This window comes from Eulemur rufifrons, chromosome 7, assembly GCF_041146395.1.
Source record: "Eulemur rufifrons isolate Redbay chromosome 7, OSU_ERuf_1, whole genome shotgun sequence".
In the NCBI taxonomy this organism is placed as follows: Eukaryota; Metazoa; Chordata; class Mammalia; order Primates; family Lemuridae; genus Eulemur; species Eulemur rufifrons.
In genome coordinates, this window is record NC_090989.1 from 274,729,455 (window position 1) to 274,752,164 (window position 22,710).

The 22,710-nt window shown below is 41.0% G+C and overlaps 1 protein-coding gene and 1 pseudogene across 1 annotated transcript; both read right to left on the reverse strand.

The window, feature by feature from the left end:
• Positions 1–14,251: 14,251 nt before the first annotated feature.
• On the reverse strand, positions 14,252–15,778 carry LOC138387539 (interferon alpha/beta receptor 1 pseudogene; annotated as a pseudogene).
• Positions 15,779–17,272: 1,494 nt separating this feature from the next.
• OR1L8 (olfactory receptor family 1 subfamily L member 8) lies at positions 17,273–18,205 on the reverse strand. Its single transcript, XM_069474628.1, has one exon. The coding sequence runs from the start codon at positions 18,203–18,205 to the stop codon at positions 17,273–17,275; it is 933 nt and encodes a 310-aa protein (XP_069330729.1).
• Positions 18,206–22,710: the final 4,505 nt, after the last annotated feature.

Below are 22,710 nucleotides of genomic sequence, written 5' to 3' on the forward strand. Positions count from 1 at the left end.
ATGATGACTCTTGTTATGGGTGGGCCTCAGATTTGGCTCAAGCTTTCTAGTCCGTCACACAGTTCACAGTGACCAAAAATAAAAATAAACCAGTTGCTTAGGTGAAACACTACCATCTGTGGTTCTAAGAAAAGACACATCGCGTGGGCTTTCTTTTAATCAGTCTCAATATAGGCTTGGCAATCATATCAGTGCATAAAAATTCACTATGAGCAATAGCTCAGAGGCAAAAATAATGCTGTCCAGGTGCTCAGGTCTTCAGTGGTCTGGGTTAACAACATACTGGATTTTAGGCTTGCAGGTAAGAAGGGATGAGCTGCGTGTCCTTTGAGAAATCTTCCCTAAGTAATTTTTCCTTCAGTTAAACTTTTGGTAAACACTGAGTGTCAGTGGCCTCCAAGTAGTATTCCCTGGTTGGTACTTAAGCTCTGGTGTTGTCTATTATCAACTGAGTAGAGATGAATGCTATTGAGAGTTGGCAATCAAGCAACACACTGAGAGCAGGGTTTAGAGTCAGATAGTGTTTCAGATTCTGACTCCATAAATCAACTCACTGTGCAGTAATAAGCAAGTTATAAAATTTCACATAGTCTCAGGGTCCTCCTCTGTAAAACGGGAATAATACTAGTATTCATTTCATAGTGTTGTTGGGATTAAATATGATTATACAAGTAAAGTATTTAACACAATAACCAGTGCATGGTAAATGCTCCATAAATAATAATATTACTATTAACTCTTTATAAAGCTGAGGAGTCTAACAAGGACTTGAGCCTAGAAACAAGGTCATCAGATATCTGCTTCAAAGTGAGCTGAGATGGCACCCACCAAATATGTTCCAGGATCAAAATAAAATCTTAATCTTAGATTATATAATGTTTGAACTACTTCCCATGTTCCAGTGTATTCTACACTGATGCTTCTCAAATGTTCCCCTGTGGGTCAGTGTTGGCCCATATGAAACTTTCATGAATCTGCAGTGAAATGGGGAAAAATAAGAACTACATAATTGCATTGGCTACATTCCCAGCATCTTTCTCTATCTTTATGTTTAATGTCTGTTTCTTATAAAAGCATTTAGTTGGATCTTTTTTCAATCAGGCTGATAATCTCTGTCTTTTAAACCTCTGGGGAGGAGGTGGTTAGAATATTTACATTTAATGCAATTATTAATAGTTTTGGGTTTAAACTTTCTATTCCATTTTGGTGTTTGTTTTTTATTCGTCATGTATGTTTTTTGTTCATCTGTTCTTCCTTTCTTGCCTCCCTTTAGGTGGATTAATTTTTCTATTTTAATTAAAAAAATTTATTACTGAATTGGACAACACCTCATTCTATACCATAGAATGAGTGTTCCCTGGATTGATTATTTTAAAGTATTCTTTTCTATAGCCTCTACTTCTCTCTTTTTAGTTATGCCTCTGTGTTTATGATTACTCTAGAGATTATAATATTCACTTTCACTTATCACTGTCTACTTTCAAAAGGTGTTCCACAGTGTCACAAATAACATAAGCACGTCAGAACAGTACACTTCTGATTCTTCCCACAGCCTTTCTACTCTCATCATCGTATGTTTCACTTCTAAAAATGCCATAAACCACATACTCCATTGTTACTATTTTTACTTTCAGTAATCAACAGTTGTCTAAAGAGACTTAAAGACCATAGACAATTATAAACATATTTATAATTTATTTATTTATTATTTATTTATTTTTGAGACAGAGTGTCACTCTGCTGTCTGGGCTAGAGTGCCGTGGCGTCAGCCTAGCTCACAGCAACCTCAAACTCCTGGACTCAAGCGATCCTCCTGCCTCAGCCTCCTGAGTAACTGGGACTACAGGCATGTGCCACCATGCCCGGCTAATTTTTTCTATATATTTTTAGTTGTCCAGCTAATTTTCTTTTTTATTTTTTAGTAGAGATGGGGTCTCACTCTTGCTCAGGCTGGTTTTGAACTACTGAGCTCAAATGATCTGCCCGCTTCGGCCTCCCAGAGTGCTAGGATTACAGGCGTGAGCCACCGCACCCGGCCTATAATTTACTTCTATATAATTGCAAATATATAATTTTTAAAAAGGTCCTTTATATTTACCTACATTTTATTTTCTCTAGTGCCTTTCTTTCCTTCCTATAGATCTATATTTCTATCTTATGTCATTTCCCTTCAGCCTTATAAACTTCGTTTAGCATTTCTTATAAGGAGGGTCTAGCAGAAACAAATTATCTTAGTGTTTGTCACAAAATCACTTCATTTGCTTTCATATTTGAGGGATATTCTTGCTAGATATAATATTCTAGGTTGGTGGGGTTTTAATTTTTTTGGCTTGTTTTTTAGCACTTTAAAGTTGATGCTCCATTTATCTTCTGACTTTTAGTGTTTCTGCTAAAAAGTCAGACATCACTCTTAACTTATTCTCATCTTTTTTCTCTTATGTGGAATACATCTTATTTCCTATAACTGCTTTCAAGATTATCTCCTTATCTTTGGTTTTCACCTGTTTGACTAGTATGCCTACATATGGTTTCCTTTGGGTTTATCCTACTTGGGTTTCACTAAGCTTTTTGGATCTCTGGGAAAATTCTTATCCATTATCTCTCCAAATATTTATTCTACCACATTTTCTCTCCCCTCTTCTCGCACTTCAGTGTCAGATGTTATCCCATTTTCTATTGTCCTGCATATCCCAGATGCTATATTTCCCCCGATCTTATGTTTTAGTTTGTATAATTTCTATTGACATGTCCAAAAATTCAATGATTCTTTCTTCTGCTGTGTTCAGTCTACTAATAAGCCCACCAAGAAAATTCTTTTTTTTCTGTTTCAAAATTAGTTCTTTTCTTTTCTTTCTTTTTTTTTGGTATACATTTAAGGTGCACAATAGTGGTATTTTGATATATATATGCATAGTGAAAATTCTTTAATCTGAGATTTTATTTTATTATTTCTAATATTTCCATTTGGCTTTTTCAAATATATTTTAAAGAACTACAAAAGTTTCCTTTTTACAGCAGAAACTGCCATTTGTTCAAGCAGGTTCCCTGTCTTTCCAGTATACCCATTAACATTTTCACCATATAGTAAAGTCTTTCTGTGATAATTCCAATATATAAGCCCTTTCTAGGTCTTGTCATATTTACTATTTTCTCTCTTGATGATGGGTCACATCTTGTTTTTTCACATGTGTAAAATATCAGTAGAGAATATATAAATAATATTTAGGCTCTCCAAAAGACATGCCCCATTTTCAGTGAGGCCATTAGTTTAGGAAATGGAGTCAAACTAATTTATAGTTGAACAAGGTCTGGACTTTGTTGTGGTTTTAGTTAGATCCAGTTTACTATTGACTTCAAATGATATGAGGACAGGATTATAACTTTCCCTTAAGAAGGGTGGGTATGAATAAATGTGGGGTTTCTTTTAGTCCTCTTGTTCTTTCCTCAGCCTTTAGCAAACCTAGTGTACTTTAGCCTGGTGAAGGGGTGGTTCTTTCTCAGTTCTTCTGCCTCTTCTCCTCTCCTCTTCTCAGTCCTCCTGTCTTGCCCCAAGACCTCAGCATGTCCTGTGCACCTGTGTGTTATGTACAAGGGGAGAGAGTGGGTGGGTCTTTATCAGATGTCCTCCATCTCTCTCAGATGTAGGTAATCTGATGCCTCATAGTATGGTTTAAAGGGACTGCTAAGTTACCAAACAAACTGTGAGGTTGATGAGATACTACAAAAACCAAAACCCACGAGGTGGTCACAAAGAAATTTACAAAATTTAAAGCTTATTCTGAGATTCTCATTATTTTTAAAAAAGCTAAGTGACATACCATCTACAAATTCTTATGGGGGCTCCTAGACAGAAACATTGAACATGGGGATACTTGCTTGAGGCATGAACTTGGTACATAAATTTCTAGAGGATAATACCTAGGTGGTTCACTTCTCCTAGCTTTATAAAGCAAGGTCAACTTGGTTTCAATGTTTCAAGCTACTAGCTATATAGGGGTTTGAAATAGTGCTCCATATTGTACCATGGCTATGCATTTAAGCTGAAGAAATGATCCCATTCACAACTGAAAGAAGCTACTCAGAAATCGTGATGGTTAATTTTGTCTGTCCACTTGACTGGGTTAAGGGATACCCAGATAGCTGGTGAAATATTATTTCTGGATGTTTCTATGAGGTTGTTTCTGGAAGAGATTAGCATTTGAATCAGTAGATTGTGGAAAGGAGATCCACCCTTGCCAATGTTGGCAGGCATCATCCAATCATTTGAGAGTCTGAATAGAACAAGAAGGTGGAGGGAGGGTGAGTTTGCTCTCCTGGAGCTGGAATATCTGCCTTCTTCTACCCAGAGCTCCAGGTGCTCAGGCCTTCAGACTCAAACTGAATTAGAGCACAGCTTCCTTGGTTCTCCAGCTTGCAGATGGCAAATCATGGGATAATAATTGCTTGAGCCAACTCCCATGATAAACCCCCTCTTACATATGTCCTATTAGTTCTATTTATCTAGACAATACTGACTAACATAAGAATAAGTTAATAAGAAATGTGTGTAACCCAATGAAAAAAACTTTAGACTTCTGCTTCTATTTAGGATGTAGAAAGTCATAAGAGAACACTACTACCCTAATAGTGAGAACCAAGTCTTTTTATTTTTAAAGTATATTTAAGTGCAAAACCATGTAAATGAAATAAAATACATAAAATGATGAACTTCTCTTAAGAGAGAAGAGTCACAAGGCTGCATTCATCCTTGTTGGAATAGCAGCAGGAGGAGGAAGCTTCCAAAGATGAGAGTAAGTAGAAACAGTGGGATTTTTAACAAATATTTGGAAGCTAAGTGTGCGCTGGCATGAGGGTTTACAACTGGAACTCCGACCACAAAGAGGGTCTCTTCCACCAAACTGCTCTTTGCAAGAGGCCATCACCAACGGTTCAGAAAGATGAGTCAGAGGTAAGACAGAACAGGGGATTTGAGAGAAAATTCCCCAAGGCATGCTGGCCTGATGAACGCTAAAGATAAGGCCGGAGAGTGACCTCTCTAAGGTTTTTCTTTTCTTTTTCTTTTCCCCCTTCTTGGGAAACAGAAGAGATGAACAGATCATGAAAAAAAAAAATGGCCCCAATTCTTCACTTTGTCTTATCCATACTCTCTTCCATGCAACCTTGTGCCCTCCCATTCATGAGTGACACTCCCGTGCTCCCTTGCCATCACCATCTCTTTTCTCCTCCTCAGAAGTAACTGACGGGACTTCTAGAGTTTAGTTTTTGTCTATTAAAAAAACCTTATATACACATATCAGATAGTATGTATTCTTGTGTGTCTGACTTCTTTCCCTCAACATTATATTTATGAGAATCATTCATGTTGGTACAAATAGCTATAATTTGTTCATGTTCCTGTAGAGCCTAAAGAAATTTTTCATCTTGCTGTAGAATATAAAGAATTATATCTGCATCACAATTTATTTATCTATTGTCCTGTTTGTTAATGAACTTTTGGGTTGTTCCCAGTTTTTTGGCTATTAGGAATAATGATAATATGACCATTCTTGGATATATCTCTTGATGAAAACACATGCACATTTCTGTTGGGTGTATACTGAAGAGTGGATTTGCTGGGTCAGAGGGTATGACTATTTTAGAATTCAGTAGATAATTCCCAAGAGTTTCCCCAGGTGATTGAAGATGTTGTTCTACATCTTCATCAAAATGTGATAGTGTCAGTGTTTTAAAATTTAACCATTCAGAATCCCACTACTGGGTATTTACCCCAGGAAAAACAAGCCATTTTATCAAAAAGACACTCGCACTAGAATGTTTATTGCAGCACAACTCACAATCGCAAAGATGTGGAATCAACTCAAGTGCCCATCAATTCATGAGTGGATTAATAAAATGTGGTATATGTATACCATGAAGTGCTACTCAGCCATAAAAAGAGGAATTAATACCTTTGGTAACAACCTGGATGGAACTGGAGACCATTCTCCTAAGTGAAGTATCACAAGAATGGAAAAACAAATACCACATGTACTCACTGTTAAATTGGAACTAACTGATCAGTACTCATGTGCACATATGGAAGTAAAACTCAACAGAAATCAAGCACGTTGGAGGGATGGGGAGGAGAATGGGTTAAATCACACTTAATGGGTACCATGCATACTATCTGGGTGATGGACACATTTATAACTTCTACTCAAACTGTACAAAATCAACTCATATAGCCAAACTTTTTTATCCCTGTCACATTCTGAAAGAAACAATAAAAAAAAAAAAAAAGAAAAAGAAAAAACAATTTGACCATTTAGGTAGATATGTAATGGCATTTTATTGTGTGTGTTTAAAATTTTTAAAAAATTAAAACATTCATAGAAAAAAGTGATCAAATTATTAGAAAACATCTTAATGAATGTTCCTAGAACAGTGAATACACCACATAACTAGCACTCATATTAAAAAATAAAACATTCCTACACGATGGGTGCAAGGCGCACGACCTGTGGAACAGACACGCCTGGAGCTCTGACTTGGGGGGAAAGGCGGTACAGGAGCAACGTATGTAACCTGCAATTCTGTATCCCCCATAACAAGATGAAATAAAAAAAATAAAAAATAAAAAAATAAAACATTGCCAACGCCCAGGAATTCCCATGATGCCTCATTTCAGGAAATACCTTTCCCAAATATAACCATAATGCTCACTTCTAACACCATATGCTAGTATTGTCTCTTTGGAACATTGTACGAATGGAATCAAAATACTTTCTTGTGTCTCGATATATACTTTTTGCACAACATTATGTTTGTGAAATTCATCAATATATCTGGGTGTAGTTGTAGTTTGGTTATTCTCATCATTGTATAGTACCTAATTCTGTAAATTTACCACAACTGACTTTTCCATTCTGAAAGGGCAGAGACTCATGAGGAGCTCACAGTGTGGGTTGGAGAAACAATTTTCACACTAGGAGTAGAATAGTTTTAAAGAAAGTTTATTTTATTTTTTCAAGAAAGATAGAAAAAACCGAGAGATAGAAAAAGAGAGAAAGAGAGAGAAAAGGAGGGAGTGGCCATTGACACACGGAGGAAGTGAGTAAGTGCCGGACCACTGAGGAAAAGCTGTTTGGAGTTTTTGAACAGTAAAAATGGCTTTTTTTTCCCTCTGCTTCAGCAGACTGATAACAGAAGTGGCTGAGAAGCTGTTGCAGGTGCTCTTTATTTTTTTCTCTTTTCTCTGTGAGGGCAGTTTGAGTCCTTCAAATGTGTTTCTGACGGGAACTGAAGCAGAGAGCTGGAGCAGAGAGTTCGTATTCCTACTGGCTGCTTAGGGCTCTTCAAGGCTGAGAAACAGACGCTTATAGATAATGAGTTGGCCCACAGGTGTTTAATTAAAACAAAGGGGGTAGTTGTGAGTTTTCTCTTCAAAATCATGTACGATGAGTTTATTTTCCTTACTTTTCATTAGATAGTTTATTTTCCTCTGTTAGACAGGTTATTACTAAGGCCGCCTTTCATTTACCCCCTCTCTTTGGTTAAACTTAAAATTCTTTTTAAGGAATTTAGAAACTGGGGAATTTGGATGAAGGTCTCATTTACTGGAGTTGTTTCCTGCTGGACTGGATCATAGAGCTGTCCCTGTGGAGAGATTTCATTTGGGTCATGAAGGTGGGGGTTGAAAATGGTTGGTCTTAAAAGCAAGATTAGAGGCAAAATGGGGGTTCTGCTGGAGAGAAACTGCTAGGGCTTGAATTCAGTTTTCTATGAATGTTACCAGAGAGTGGAGAGTGTAGGATCTGAAAATGAGTCCCAAAAGCAGAGCTTAACAGGGATCCTAGAAGGGGTGTTAGTCAAGAAAACTAAGGCCACACTTGGTGAGAAGAGTTTACAATTCTGATTATTAGGGTTCCCAGTATGGGAAACTAGCCTGGAGTGACTAGCCTGGTCTGTAAGCTTAGGCTGTGGTGACATTTGTAGAATGACATGAGAAGTATAAAGAGGAGGAAAAGGGTGATAAGGAGCCATATATAATACAACAGCACATTAAAGTTCATGGTTTTGAGGCTTTTGTCAACAGAATCGCAGTCCGGTATCCATGATGGGCTGGCAGGTAGAAGCAGGTGGGCTTTTAGGGAGCTCACTGTGGGTAGAAGTAAGTTCCTCCAGAGGCTCCACGACAGAATTCCCAGCAACTTAGCTGCAGTGGGAATAGTGCGAGTTATTTAAAAAGGACCTTTCTATGAAGGTTTGAGGGGGTCCAATTTGTCTTGGGAAATCTTTGAGCAAAATTTAGTCTCTAGGCTGTAAATGTTGGAGTTCCTTTAAGAAGTTGTTGAGTGGGTTTTACTGCTGGTCGGGAGGTGCCAAGCAGGGGTGGGGAAATTGAGGAGAAAGATGTCAGGGGAACAGCACGTCCATACTTAAGTTTTAAGGGGCTAGGAAACAAAGGCGTCTCAGGGAAGATGCGGAGTCTGAACTAATTCCATCCCTTGGCCTTTGTAATTTCACACTCCTGTCTCTTTTGGGATAGTCTCTGGGCCTAGAGGGAGAATGTTTGTAGTTTTAGTGGCAATGAATAAGGTTGGGCCAGGCGGAATTTAACAGCTTTAGATCCTGGAGATATCAGATAAACTTTGTTATGTACTTAACACTTGTCATGACTTGAAAACAAAGCAAGAGAATCAGCACTATTTTAAATAAAAAGTCATACAAATATTTTAGTTCTATGACTTTTTTCTTAAAGCAGCAAATCTTAGATCAGAGTTGATTATAAACTGTTGTTTAAGAAAATCAAAGTAAAATAATAATTGTCTGTTGATGATAAAAATTCTACAATAGCCATGGTCAAAGACATAAAGGAGACCTGGCCATCTCCATGGCACACAATTTAGTATATAATTATGATTGACAATATAATGCCAAGGCACGTTAGAATTTTAGAAATCCCATACAGTTTTGGAACCGATATCTATAATATATTTATACAAATATAACTCCCAAAAAGTTAAACACCATTTTATATTTGACAATTTCTTTCTGTACAGTTTAACATACCAGTAAACCTAATACGTTTTTCTTGGACTTTTAGTGTCTCCACTATTAAAAGTTAGTTTGAGGTTAAAAAAACTGACTCCAGAATTTTGTTTTTGGAAAGCCTGCCAAACATTACAGATTTAAAATATTTGTTTAAATAGAATCACAAGTCACTGTAAAACAATGGTGTTTATTTAACCAAGAGTGATAGTTATTAGAAGACTTTAAAGGCAATGCAGGATATTACATGGGTGTAAATCTTAACCGTTAAAGTTTAGTTCTTTTAGTCAATCAAAAACCTAATGAAAACAGCACAGGGATTATCTTGACAAAGCATAAAATCCTTGCCTCTCTCAGGCCAGCCCCCAAAAGGGCAAAGAAAAACCTCCCGCAGTGTGACTGTTTTCTTTCTGTTTGTCTATTTTTTTATGGGAAGCCCCTTTGGACAACTGGGAAGTCAAACCCAATGAGAAGGGCACCTAAATTCTCAAGAGTGTGTCCAGGATCACGAGTGAACAGTACAATACAGAGGAACTTAAACAAGAAAAAATAGTATCTTGAATAGGGGAACAAATGACTGAATTTTTTGACCACATTCTGTTATAAAATACCTGTTACTGTGAAACAGGATCACAGGTTATCATAAAATTATAGTCATTCACTTAGCCAAACTGACAGTCAAAAGATTTGGGGTGGGGGGAGGGGAGGAGTGCACACCTACATGATGAGTGTGATGTGCACTGTCTAGGGAATGGACACAACTGAAGCTCAGACTCGGGGGGGATGGGGAGGCATGGGCAATGTATATAGCCTGATCTTTTGTACCCCCTTAATGAGCTGAAAAACAAACAAACAAACAAAAAAAAGAAATTATGATGGGGTGATGGTGTTTTGGGACAAGATGTGATATTCATAGTTATTACAGCCAAATGCTTCTCAGCTTTTTTCATGTTGTGACATACAAAGAAAAAATTATAAATATTATATTCTCTGAGGGGAATTACAGGGATAAGAGTTCTTGTATGGAGTTTTCTAAAATTAAAAAAAAAATGCCTTGTCTAAATATCACATAAAAAAAAAATAAAACATAAAGTACTGAGGATGGCCGGGCGTGGTGGCTCACGCCTGTAATCCTAGCACTCTGGGAGGCCGAGGCGGGTGGATCGCTCGAGGTCAGGAGTTCGAGACCAGCCTGAGCAAGAGCGAGACCCCGTCTCTACTAAAAATAGAAAGAAATTATATGGACAACTAAAATATATATATACAAAAAAAATTAGCCGGGCATGGTGGCGCATGCCTGTAGTCCCGGCTACTCGGGAGGCTGAGGCAGTAGGATCGCTTAAGCCCAGGAGTTTGAGGTTGCTGTGAGCTAGACTGACGCCACGGCACTCACTCTAGCCCGGGCAACAAAGTGAGACTCTGTCTCAAAAAAAAAAAAAAAAGTACTGAGGAAAAAAAAAAAGATTTTAGAAGGCAAAAACTTTATTCTTTGATAGACAGGAGACACAGCTTATAAGGAGGCAAAAAAGTTTACTCCTTTTTCTCCCACCCCTTTTAAAAGGGGAACTTAATCTTTTGTTATTTTATTAATATCTTATGGAAATCTTATTTAAAAGGGAAAACCAAATTCTATCTTTGTTTTTAGTTTCAAATGAATTTTATCTCAATCAGAAAAGAAAATATAGAGATATAGAGAGCTTAACAAACTCTGTTTTAAACCTATAGTGGCAGATTGACCACTTGAGCATTGAATTTTCCTTGATGTAACTTGTCCTTCAAATTTGTCTTAGGTCCAAATGGCATAATATCCCAAATGGTAAAGACAGAGGATTTCACATATACCAAATGGACTGTAGCTTAACAAGTCAGTCTGGGGACTGTCAAATACAAACAGTCCTACTCTTCCAAATGGTTGAGGCTTCCAACCCGAATGGGAATTCCTCCCCAAATGGAGAGAGGAGCTGCCTGTATGAGTTGTATGATAAGGTTAGCATGTTTGACAGAAGTACTTTGAGCAGTGAGAAGTCCCTATTTTTGCAAATAGCTATATGAGAGTAAAAGACATCACAGGCATATTTAGAGTCAGTGAAAATGTTAAGTCTTTTCCAAGAGTCTGAGAAAGGAAGCCTGTGGTGTTAAAGGAGTTAGGTGTCTGACTTAACCTTAAGATTATTTCCTAGTCAGGGGGAGGGAGGACAATTGGGAAGTACCGAAAGGAGTGAGAAAAGACTTGATCTCACAGTGAGCAGAGGAGCTGCGAGGTACCTAGGAGGTTTTGTATTTTAATTACTACACGGATGATGGAGATAGGGGAGGGAAACAGAGGTCTCAAAAATTTAGGAAAAGCAGAGTAAGTGGCTCCAGTGTCTATTAAAATCAGTTTGCTTACCTGCAACAGAGAGAGAGAGAGAGAGAGAGAGAGTTAGGGCTCAGTCATCCAGGTGTGATGAAGTTGAGCTTGTTCCCAAGCTGGGATCTGTCCATCAGACTGAAGTAATCTAGAGGGTCTGTGGGTATGAAGAATGTTGGCTCAGGGGGCCCACCAGTTCCAGAAGGTGAGTGTGATCCCCTTTTTCGAGGAGAGGGCAGTCTCACTTCTAGTGCCCCTCCCTTTTATAGCAAGGGCACGGTCCTGGTGGGGGTCTCCTGGGGAATTTTTGACTCCAGTGACCTAGTTGGTGGCGGTTAAAGCAAGGTGTAGTTCCCAGAGTAGGGTGTGGTCCTGGTATCTTCTTGTCTGATCCTCTGGGGTAACTCTGTCTCTGAAAAACCTTTTTTAAAAAACAATTGTAGTATACACCATTTAAAAAACTTTCTTCTGCTCTAGGACCAATTTGGCCGTCTCCTTCCCTCTATTCCTCTCGCCTCTCCCTATCCCGGTAGGGATACACACGTACACACGTACATCTGTCTGTGTTTATAGGCCCATTTTACTATTCACATATATACATGCATATATATTAATGTTAATAGTATTATATGTCCATATAACATTATTTCTGGCTCTAATGATACAAGTCTTTCACATAAATTCTTAGATTATATCCAGTTTCTCCAGGAACTGTCAACATAATAATTTTGAGGCAGTTTCTTAGTGCCCCCAAGTACATGGTATTTCTAAGTCAACTATTGTTCAGAAAAAATACTTATCACCTTACGACTAAGCACATCCTGATTAAGCAACATGTAGAACATAATAGAACTGCCTTTTCATGTCTAGAAGACAAGGCAAAAATAAAGGTTTTGGTTTTTTTTGTTTGTTTGTTTGTTTTTCCTGTTGCTCAAGTGCTTGTTCTCCAGAAACCATAGGTCTCAAAACTTTAAGAGAAGTGTTCCTATATCTTAGGGACCTAACAATTCCACCGGTGTCTTTTAATGCTAATGTCTGTGCTTTCCCTTCTCCACATCCTATAACAGCACTGTCTCTTTTTAGGATGTCCAGTCTGAAGCAGCTTTTTCCCTGTGGTGAACACAGGCCTGGATCAATGAGTTGGTACAGCCTGAAAGGCAGTGGTGGCAGGGAGTCATGGTGCATTCCCAGTCTCTTCTTTAAGGAGGCAAACTTCCTAAGTGACAGGGCCTTTACAAATGTAAGGCCACCCCAGCAGATGTGCTTCAAACCAAACTCCTCTGTTCCGAAACACGAAAAGCTTTCTCCAGCAGAGAGCTGTGTCTCAAAGGAGATTCCTGGGTCTCCTTGATGGCCCGTTATGCCCTCCTGGAATGACCTAGGAAGCGGCGGCAGCAGGTGTGGTCTGCAGACTCGTGTGTATGCCCAGGATGTGCTGAGCGTCCCAGCCCTCTCTAGGGGTTTCGGCCTTTCCTGCCACCAGGATGATCCTGTTAGCAGAGACAGCTGCATAAGTGAAACTGGCCTTAATGACAGACACTCCTCAGCACCCTCTCTGCAACTTCATCTCCTTTCTCTTTTTCTGGTCCCTGCTGCAACAATGGAAGGGAGGATTCTGCCCTAGAGGCTATCAGAATTTCTAGACCTCCTACCAATAAAGGATATCTGTGGGTAACTCCGAATATCAAGTAATTTAAAAGTAACTTATAGCTGACTTTGGAAAGCATTGTGTAATTTTTCTTCCTAGTTACATTTTTTCCCCTCACCTTGACATTCAATAATTTGTATTTTCTTAAGTACATACAGGCAGAACGGAAGGGGTACCTGAGCACTGCTAGATGGTACAGAGAAGTTGGCCTGGTATTAAAGTGACCAGATGAGCTGTAAAAACAAACAAATATAGTGAGCTAATAATTAAAAGTTGATTATATACATTATTCTTATTTTTTCACCAAATTTACCTGCTTCTTTCCTACTGAATTCTACTTCTTTTTCTGTCTCTTCTATCATTAGCATTTTCTGGTCCCAAGACTCTTTGCCTACACTGTGACTAATTTGTACACACTCTAAGATCTTAAAATAAAACAACGACTTCCCTAATTAGATAGTAACCCATTTTCTATGACTTCAGTAATTGCAAATTCTAACCAGAAGAGATTGTTCTAATAAGTTATGGATCAAGAAGTCTTAATGCATAGTAAAAGGTTACCTGGTTTTCATCCTAGACCACGTCGGGGACAGGTAACTGTGGTGGAGAAGCCAATGGTCTGGAGTAAATGGGTAGAATTCCCTGAACGTTATTAAGGATCATGTTTCTGGCATCTGTGGCTGTTTGCTAGGGTGAGCAACATTTCAGAACACCAAGTGATAATGGTGTCTAAATGAATTTCCTAAGGGCCTACCTCAGTGTTAAAAGAAAAGACCAAAGATTCTAAATATGTCCTGAAAAAGAATGAAGTATAACACTGGGCACAAAGAACGAATAGACGACACACACAGTAGCCAGCAGCATCCATGGTGGTGGGTGACAGGAACACAAGTGCCATGCTTAGCCACAGAGCACAGCTGGCACATGGGACCTGAGCTGTCCATCTTCTGGATTTGACTCATCTTGTCAAAGACAAGTCCGATAACAGGTCTTTCAAGGTTTTACATACAGGAAAGAATGTAGGAAACTTTTCTCCCAACTCCTGTAATTTCATTTTAAATGGTTACGTGCTTGCCTGTATTGTTAGAATGTATGATCTGAAGACGTTTTTTCTTCCCCAATGAGCAAATATCCTCTTTATAGTTACTGAGAGGAGGAAAGAGCTCAAGCTCCCAGTATAACTCCCTCAAAATAATCTAATATTTCGTAGAGTTCATTTCTGGTCATACAGTTTCCTGTTCTAGTTCTTCACTTGTTTTACTTCCACTATTTTCATCTTCTTTAGAATTGTTTCCTAAATCTTGACAAGTATGGGAACTGGATTTTTTGCGATCTTCATCAATTTGGTGAGTTTCTACTGTAGCAATCGTGTTTAGATTTTCAATGGTAAAACATCTTTCAGTTTGTTCCTCGGAAATCGAAAGCAGAAGATTCTTTAATGGCTGTTCAGAGAAATACTGAGAGAAAAGAGGACTTTCACAGCATAAATGACAACCAGCAGATCAAATAATGCAGTGCAAATGCCAGCGATAAGCCAGGTTCTGCACGTATTTCTTGGTTTTGCTTTCTCACACACAATATTTCTAAAAACACTTCCACAAGGTGTGCTCTCACTTTGACACCATCTACAGCCAGCGGCTGCAGGTTAGGAATCGTAAAATCAGTTTTTTTCTCTACAATTTTGCTCTCAGCATTTGATGTGTTTTTCCAAAAAATGATTTCGTAACTTAGCGGGTAATGCTAGTTCACAGGACTGTTTCCAGACTGTTTTGGAGCACAGATGTAGACACGCAGTGATTCACTAGTGGATTTCTCATTAATGACTGGAGGAAGTATGACAGTTTGTATTTCAGTGTCAAGTTTTTTTTCTCTTGAGACCAAAGAGACGTGTTATTTCCACTGGATGCTTGTATTATACACAGAGAAAGTAAATACCTTTTGGGAAAACATTTTGAGGAAAGACATACTGGGTAGTTTCAACATCGTCACAGTCAGGTGTTTGTTTCCATTTATATGAATGGTTCCCAGGATGGTTTTTTAAAAAGGCAGGGAGCCACGGAACTTGAAGGGTTATGTTTGCACGTGTGTAATCCTATTTAAGAACACAGCTCTCATTTTTAACATCAACTTCTGTATTTTCTGGTGGAGGCAGTTTATTTTCAACATGGTGTTTATACAATAGACTGGACTATAGACACCAACTTCCCTCTGCAAACGTAGTCTTGCTTTAGCTTTTAAATAATAGGTGGTTTCTGGTGAGAGTTTATAAATTCTATCTCTGGGATAAACAGTTTCAGTTCTTTTTTCTGCACTTGAGTGTTTTTCCAGATAACTAGGCTATGTGTAGAGCTTGAGCTATACAACACCTACGAGATAACTACCTTTCGTCCCAAGAGGAGAGAGATTTATTATTTTCACCTTATCTTCAGCTTCTAATGTACCTCTGGAGGACCAGATTGAGCTTTTTGAAATGGTATCAATGAGTCAACCTCATACCACGAAGAAGTATTTCCTTTTTCTGCTCTTCTACTCAATTTAATTTCTTCATAAGCATTCAGCTTGAGGGAAGAAAAGTTGCATTTAGTATTAGTAATATGTCGACACCCAGATAATTTTGTCCAGTTATCCATTCCAGGTATCTGATAATCTGCCGAAGATGTCACATTTCTGACAGACTCATTGCTCCTGTTCCACTTTAGGATAAAGTTGTCATCTATGATGTTGACCTCTACATTTTGAGGAGATTTTAGATTTTTTTCCACCTGTGGTTGTGGGCAACACTCATGGCATCTCTGCACCAGCACCAGGGTTGTCGTACCCAGGCGGACAAGCATCTTCCATGAGCTGCTGCAGGCCCCACCAGTCACATCCTCTGACACCTTAAGCAGTGCTGTGGGACCAGCAGGAAACCTTCGCGCTCATTTTTTTTTTAAGAGATAGCATCTCACTCCGTCGCCTATAGTGCAGTGGTGCAATCACAGCTCGCTGCAACCTTGAACTCTCGGGCTCAAGCCATCCTCCTGGCTCAGCCTCGCCAGTAGCTGGGACTACAGGCATGTCCCACTACACCCAGCTAATCTTTTTTTAATTTTTAAATTCTTTTTTTAGAGATGGGGTCTTGCTGTGTTGCCCAGGCTGGCCTCAAACTCCTGGCTCAAGCAATCCTCCTGCCCTGGCCTCTTGGAAGTGCTGGGATTATAGATGTGAGCCACTGTGCTCGGTCAGTCAAATATCCTAATATATGTTCCTTAGTGAATATATGCATATCTGTTGGGTATATTCCTAGGAGTGAGATTGCTGGGTCATAACGTGTGCCTATGTTCATATTAGTAGATACTGTCAGTTTTCCAAAGTGGTACCAATCTACATTCCTGCCAGTAGTGAAGAAAAGTATCGATTGCTCCTTAATCTGGACTAGAGTTTTCATTTTTTGCCTTTCATTTTAGAAATTTTGGTGGATGTTTAGTGGTATCTTGAACCTCTCTTCATATTCATTGGTCCAAAGAGAATTTGGATATTCTCTTTTCTATGAAGTCCCTATCCAAGTCTCCTGCCCATTTTTGTGTTTATTTGTAGGAGCTTTTTACATATTCTGAAGATGAGTCAACAATTGATTATGTGCTGGGCTCAGGACCCAGGACACTGTGCCAAGAGAGATTCAAAAAAAGGAGGAAATATCATCTATGCTCTTCCTGGTGGGCAAGAAACTGTCCCTGCTGCGGAGGAGTCCTAATCTGACAGGGAAAACAACAACATGTATGTGCACCTCCATGCACACACACATTCCACACACCACACCACACGTATACACTCTACCACCTTGTGTAATTGCAGGAAACTGCTGCAAAGTGAGTAACTGGTTGTAGCTATTTCTTGAAAAATGTAAGAATACTGGGGGCTCAGAATTATTGAACAAGGAGAAATTTGGTCAAGAAAAATTAATGAAAAATATTAATTTTCATCTGCACTCGGAAGGACTGACTAGGAAAAGAGAATGGAAGGGGGAATTAGGGTTGGGTACAAAGACCCTGGGCCAATCAGGAGGCCTGGGTAAGGCTGCCTTGATTGATGGATCCGAATGTATAAGCCTGGGTACAACACTCTAGTCTTGTCATCTGTACCATTTCCTATAAAGCACTTGGATTAGGTATGCTAACCTCTGGTAGCTGGATGTATACACCAGGAACCAGCAGAAACGAGGCCCACGGAAGAGTTTCTCCTGGGCCTGTCCGTGGAGGTGCTGCCTAGGACTCCCTCCTGCCCATCAGCTTCCGCAGGCCCCGCTTCATGTCTTTGTTCCTCAGGCTGTAGATAAACGGGTTAAGCATGGAGGACAAAACCGTGTAGATGACTGTTGCCACTCGGTCCTTGACGGTGTAGGTGGACAGGGGCCGGAAATAAACATAGATTATGCTGCCGTAAAAGAGGGTCACCATGGTGAGGTGGGAGCCACAGGTGGAGAAGGCTTTACGCTTCCCAGCGGCTGAGGGGATTTTAAGAACAGCAAGGAGGATTCGTAGGTAAGAGATGACAATGCATATGAAGGGGGTCACCAAGGTTATCAGTCCTTCTGTGTTAATTACAATTTCGTTGACAAACGTGGAGGAGCAGGACAATTTCAGCAGAGGGTTGATGTCACAGAGGAAGTGGTGGATAACATTGGCGTCACAGAAGAGAAGCCGAGTTATCAGAAGAACTAGCAGGAGAGAGTGCAGGTGAGAGATGGAGCAGGAGACGGACAGCAGCAGGACGCAGCGGCGGGGGCTCATGGTGGTGACATAGTGGAAGGGGTCACAGATGGCCACATAGCGGTCGAGGGCCATGGCTGCCAGGAGGTAACTTTCTGTGTTGGCAAAAGCCAAGAAGAAATACATCTGAGCCATGCACTCAGCATACGAGATGGACTTCTTCTTCGACAGAAAGTTCACCAGCATCTTGGGAACGATGGTGGTTGTGTAGCAAATGTCAATGAAGGACAAGATGCTGAGGAAGAAATACATGGGTGTTTGCAGCTGAGGGTCGGAGCGGATGGCCAGGATGGTGAGCAAGTTCCCCACCATGGTGACCACGTACATGACGAGGAACAGGGCAAAGAGCGGCTTCTGGTCCTCGGGCCGGGAGGAGAGTCCCAGGAGGATGAACTCAGAGACACTGCCGGTTTGGTTGACCCCTTTCATGATCCTGTGTACACCAAGAAACATAGAAAATCCTAGAATTTTCAATTGAACAAGTTTCAATTTATTTTTGTCTCTCTTAGGATTCCTATAAATGGTCCATTATTCTGTTTTCCCTTCCACAGTCCACAAAAATAAGTTGCACAATAATTAAGTTTAACCTAAATGCAGGGACATCAGAGAATGGATTTCCCCTTGGAAAGAAGCCCAGGAGGACCTCAGGGATGCACACTCCTCCAGTTCCTCATCAATATCATTCAGATATGTCAGATTGTGGCTCACCTCTCTGCTATCCTTGCAAACAAAACGAAACAAACAGAAAACCCAAACAACTAAGTGAATCGGGTAAATAATGCTGACATGAGCCCATGGTGTTTATGGTCACCCTTTTGGAGCCAACATTTACACTGAAACGCTAAGAAGCTATCTGGTATATGAACCTCTCTATTACAGGATTCCTAGACATTGGGGATGTCATGCACTCACAATTATTCAACACTGTTGTGTAATATCAACTACTCACTGAGAACTCAACATGGGGATTACAACGGTGAGTAATTCCCAGTTCCTTTGCTTAAGGATGGTGCAGACTAGTGGGAAAGGCCAACTTTTAAATAAAAGTGCAATAAAATGCTACAGATGTAGAGATGAACACACTGGAAAGCAGCATAGCACGGCATCCTGTTTTTGCTCAGAGCATATATTTTAAAGTCATCTCCTTCACTTTCTGGCTGGGCAGCCTTGGGCTGGTTACCTGACCTCTGATTCTTGGTGTCCTTATCTACAATGTGGGGATAGTAAATACCTCCCTCCCCCTCCTCCTCCTCCTCCCCCTCTTCCTCCTCCTCCTCCTCTTATCTTGCTTTATCCTCTCCTTTACTTCCTGCCCAAATCCCCTTCCCTGTCAGGTGCTCCTGAAAGCAGCTATTTTGTATTTCTTTGCAAAATCTTGCAGCCCTTGTATTTTTTATTATTTGACCACTCTTCACTCAAGTTTGTGAGACTTTGTAGAAGAAATATTTGTGCTTTGTATGATTTGAAAATGAATATGCAATGAAGGCGAGTAAGAACAGTCATGTCTAAGGCATATTGAATCCTTACTGTGTGTCAGGCACTGAGCTAAGTATTTTATGTGTATTACTCAAAGCAATCCTACAAGCTAATTCTCCAGAGTATTTGCTTTTAATAGATAAGAAAACCAAGGTTAAAGTTGTGAAGTGCTTTTCTCAAGACCATGCAGCCTGGAAGGGTCAGAGCCTGGATCCCAACCAGGATGGGTCTTAAATATAAAGCAACATCTCCTCACAGTTTAGTAAAGCCTCAGAAGTTTACACCAGAGACAAATGCGCAGGGTGCTTTTTTCAATATGGAAGTTTTCTGCTGGAACAGCTTTATTCCAGTGACTTGCAAGCTTTCAAAATCCATGTTGCGATGTAGTCCCTTACTGCAGTTGCTAGAGACAGGACCTTTCTGGAGCTGCATGTTGACTGCTACTGTGTTGTTCTGTGTCAGGGCAGAGGAAAGTACCTGGGGTGTAGAGATGGAAGGTGTGGGTTCGAATCCTAGCCCCACCATCTACTGACAATAGTTTTGGCAAAATCACCACCAAGTTTTACTTTCCTCATACATAAGATAAAACAAAACCTGCTTCTAATGCTCTCGTGCGAAGAGCATGTATGTAAAAGCAGTGTGTAAGCCACAAACACGATATATGTCAGAGGAACTAATAAATATCTGATAGAGAAGAAACTATTAATAGCAGCAGGGGCTGAGTGAGGCAAAAGGCAGAGGGAACTGGAAAGGACTTTTGGCTGTGCAAATGCAGGGGGCCAGGGTTAGAAGCATGAGGGGGCCAGGTGTTGCTGGAATTAGAACAAATTTTTCCATTTTCTCCCATTCTATCTGTTATCCATCACCATGGGCTTTTTATTTCTTCAAGGATCCCCATGATTTTAGCTCGTAAATGTCTCTAGAGTCTCGTAACTCTTTTCATCTCTCCCACCGGCACTCCGGCGAAGGCCACGGTTTCCCACCTAGGTTACTGCAGTATCGTCCCAGTGACGTATTTGGTGTTTCCACATCCCCTCTCGACACCTTGTCCCCACCCATCCTCTGCAGCTACAGTGATCTTTTACCAATCAACATTCGGTCATCTAACTCTCTAGGTTAAAGTCTGTTTTAGTTTTCTAGGGCTGCTGTTACAAGTACCATAACCCTGGGTAGTGTAAAACCATAGAAGTTTATTCTCTCACAATTCTGGAGGCTAGAAGTCCAAAATCAGGGTGTCAGCTGAGTTGGTTCCTTTGGAACGCTCTGAGGGAGAACCTGTTCCATGCCTCTCTCCTGGCTTCTGGTGGCCGTGGGCAATCCTTGGTGTTCCTGGGCTGGTGGATGCCTCATTTCAATCTCTGCTTCTGCCCTGCACACAGCCGCCTTCCCCTGTGTTGGTTTCTGTGACTTCACGTGGCATTTTCCTCTCGGTGTCCACATTTCTCTTTTTTTACAAGGCCACTGGCCACTGGATTAGGGCCCACTTTAATCTGGTATGACCTCATCTTAACTTGATTACATCTACAAAGACCCTATTTCCAAATAAGGTCACATTCTGAGGTTCCGGTGGGCATGAATTTTGGGGGGACACGACTCAACCCAGTACAAAGTCCTTCTTCATTTAATGAATACTTGTTGAGTCCCTACTGTGGAATTCCAAATCCCTTTGATGGTTTCCCAGGCCCTAGGATAAATGCTCACTAGCCCCTCCAGCTTCATCCCATGCCTGCTTTCCCCAGGGACTTTATCTGGTCCCTCACCTGTGCCAGGTCCCTTCCCACCTTGGCTCAGGACATCCTTGTCCCAGGTGCTTCTCCACTTGTCTATTGTCCTTTGGATATCAGCTCAGCCTTCACTTTTCTGGATCAAGTCACCTGCTGTATGCTCTCTAGCTCTTATCACAGTGTGTAGTTATTCATTTATCAATGTGATTAATATCTGTCTTTATAATACACTGGAACCCTCTTTCCTTCATCTCACCATTGTGTTCCCAAAGCTTGGTACAGTCTCTGGCACGGTGTGGGTGGTCAGTAAATGTTTGTTGAAGAAATGAAGCTATCCTGGCATTGAAGCGGGGGGCACGTCAAGGTAAAAGCCAGAAGTGGGTGTTAAGCTAAAGGTGGTGACTATGCAGTGTATCCTTCATTTACCTATTTGCACAGAGCTTGTGCCTGAGATTCCTGCTGAGGTGGTTGGCTAGACGTTGCTCTGGTCACATGTTTACCTGAGCTACAAACGTGGACTGGACACAGCCCTTGGTCCTCATTTTCTCTCATGTCCCGTACTCAGCCTGTGACTGCAGCCTGGAGACTCTGCCTCTGTGAGGTCTCCTAGTCTGTCAGCCTCTCGGTCTCTGCCCTTCCTGCCCTCCCTCACGGGGACCTTTGTCATCTCTTGCCTCCAAACTGGTCTCCTGGCAGACAAGACTGTCCCCTTTCAACCCATTCTCTACACTGTAGGCAGATCAATTTTTACAAAATGCAGATAAGTCATTGCATGAATTTGGTAGGGCCGCCTTAATGAAGTCTTACAAACTGAGTGGTGTAAACAACAGGAGTCTGTCGTCTCACAGTTCTGGAGGCTGAAGTCTGAAACGGAGGTGTTGTCAGTACTGGTTCCTGCTGAGGGCTGTGCGGGAGGGATGTGCTCTGACCTCTCTCCTTGGCTGGGGGATAACTGTCTGCTCCTGCGCCCCTTCACATCTCTTCCCTCATGCATGCGTGTTTCTGTTTCTACGTCCAAATTTCCTCTTTTTATAAGGACACCAGTCGTGTTGGATTAGGCCTCACCCTAATGACTCATTTTAACTTGATTCCCTCTTTAAGGGCCCCATCTCCAAATAAAAGATAAGGCCACACTCTGAGGAATTAGGGATTAGGAATCCAACATGTCTTTTTGGGGGGACACGATTCAACCAAACCCAATTCTGCCAGCCCAGCCACTTCTGCACTGCCTGAGCCTCCTGCTACCTGCAGACGGGAGGCCAAGCTCCTTCCGCCGCTCACTTAGCTTCCCGCGCTGGGCTCTGCGGCCTCATCTCCTGCCTTCCTCCCTATTCCCCCTTGCGTTCCGTGCTCCCTTGCTTCTTCTTGCCTTAGGGATGCACCATTCCATCTACCTGAGGATGCCCATCCTCCCCTCTGTTAGCCCTGCTGATGAGTCCTCACCCTTCAGGCTCAGATTGGATGTCACATCCTTTCAGAAGCCTGCCCTGATGTTCCTCCCCCAGTTCTGGATCCGTGCCCCTCTTGCACACAAAACGGAACTAGTCTTAGCACTCACAACACCGTCTTCCCCACTAGACTGTGGGCTGCCCAAGCGCACGGACTGCATCTGGTTCCCTGCTACCCCACCCCACCTGGCACGGTGCCTGGAACACAATGGTCCCTTGATAAATATTTTCAGAATGAAAGAATGCCTGGATGGTCATTCAGGATTCTGAACAGATGGAAGGGTGA

Bases quoted from the DNA above. Each gene is read 5' to 3' on its own strand.
- OR1L8 (XM_069474628.1), bottom strand. From the start codon at position 18,205: ATGAAAGGGGTCAACCAAACCGGCAGTGTCTCTGAGTTCATCCTCCTG.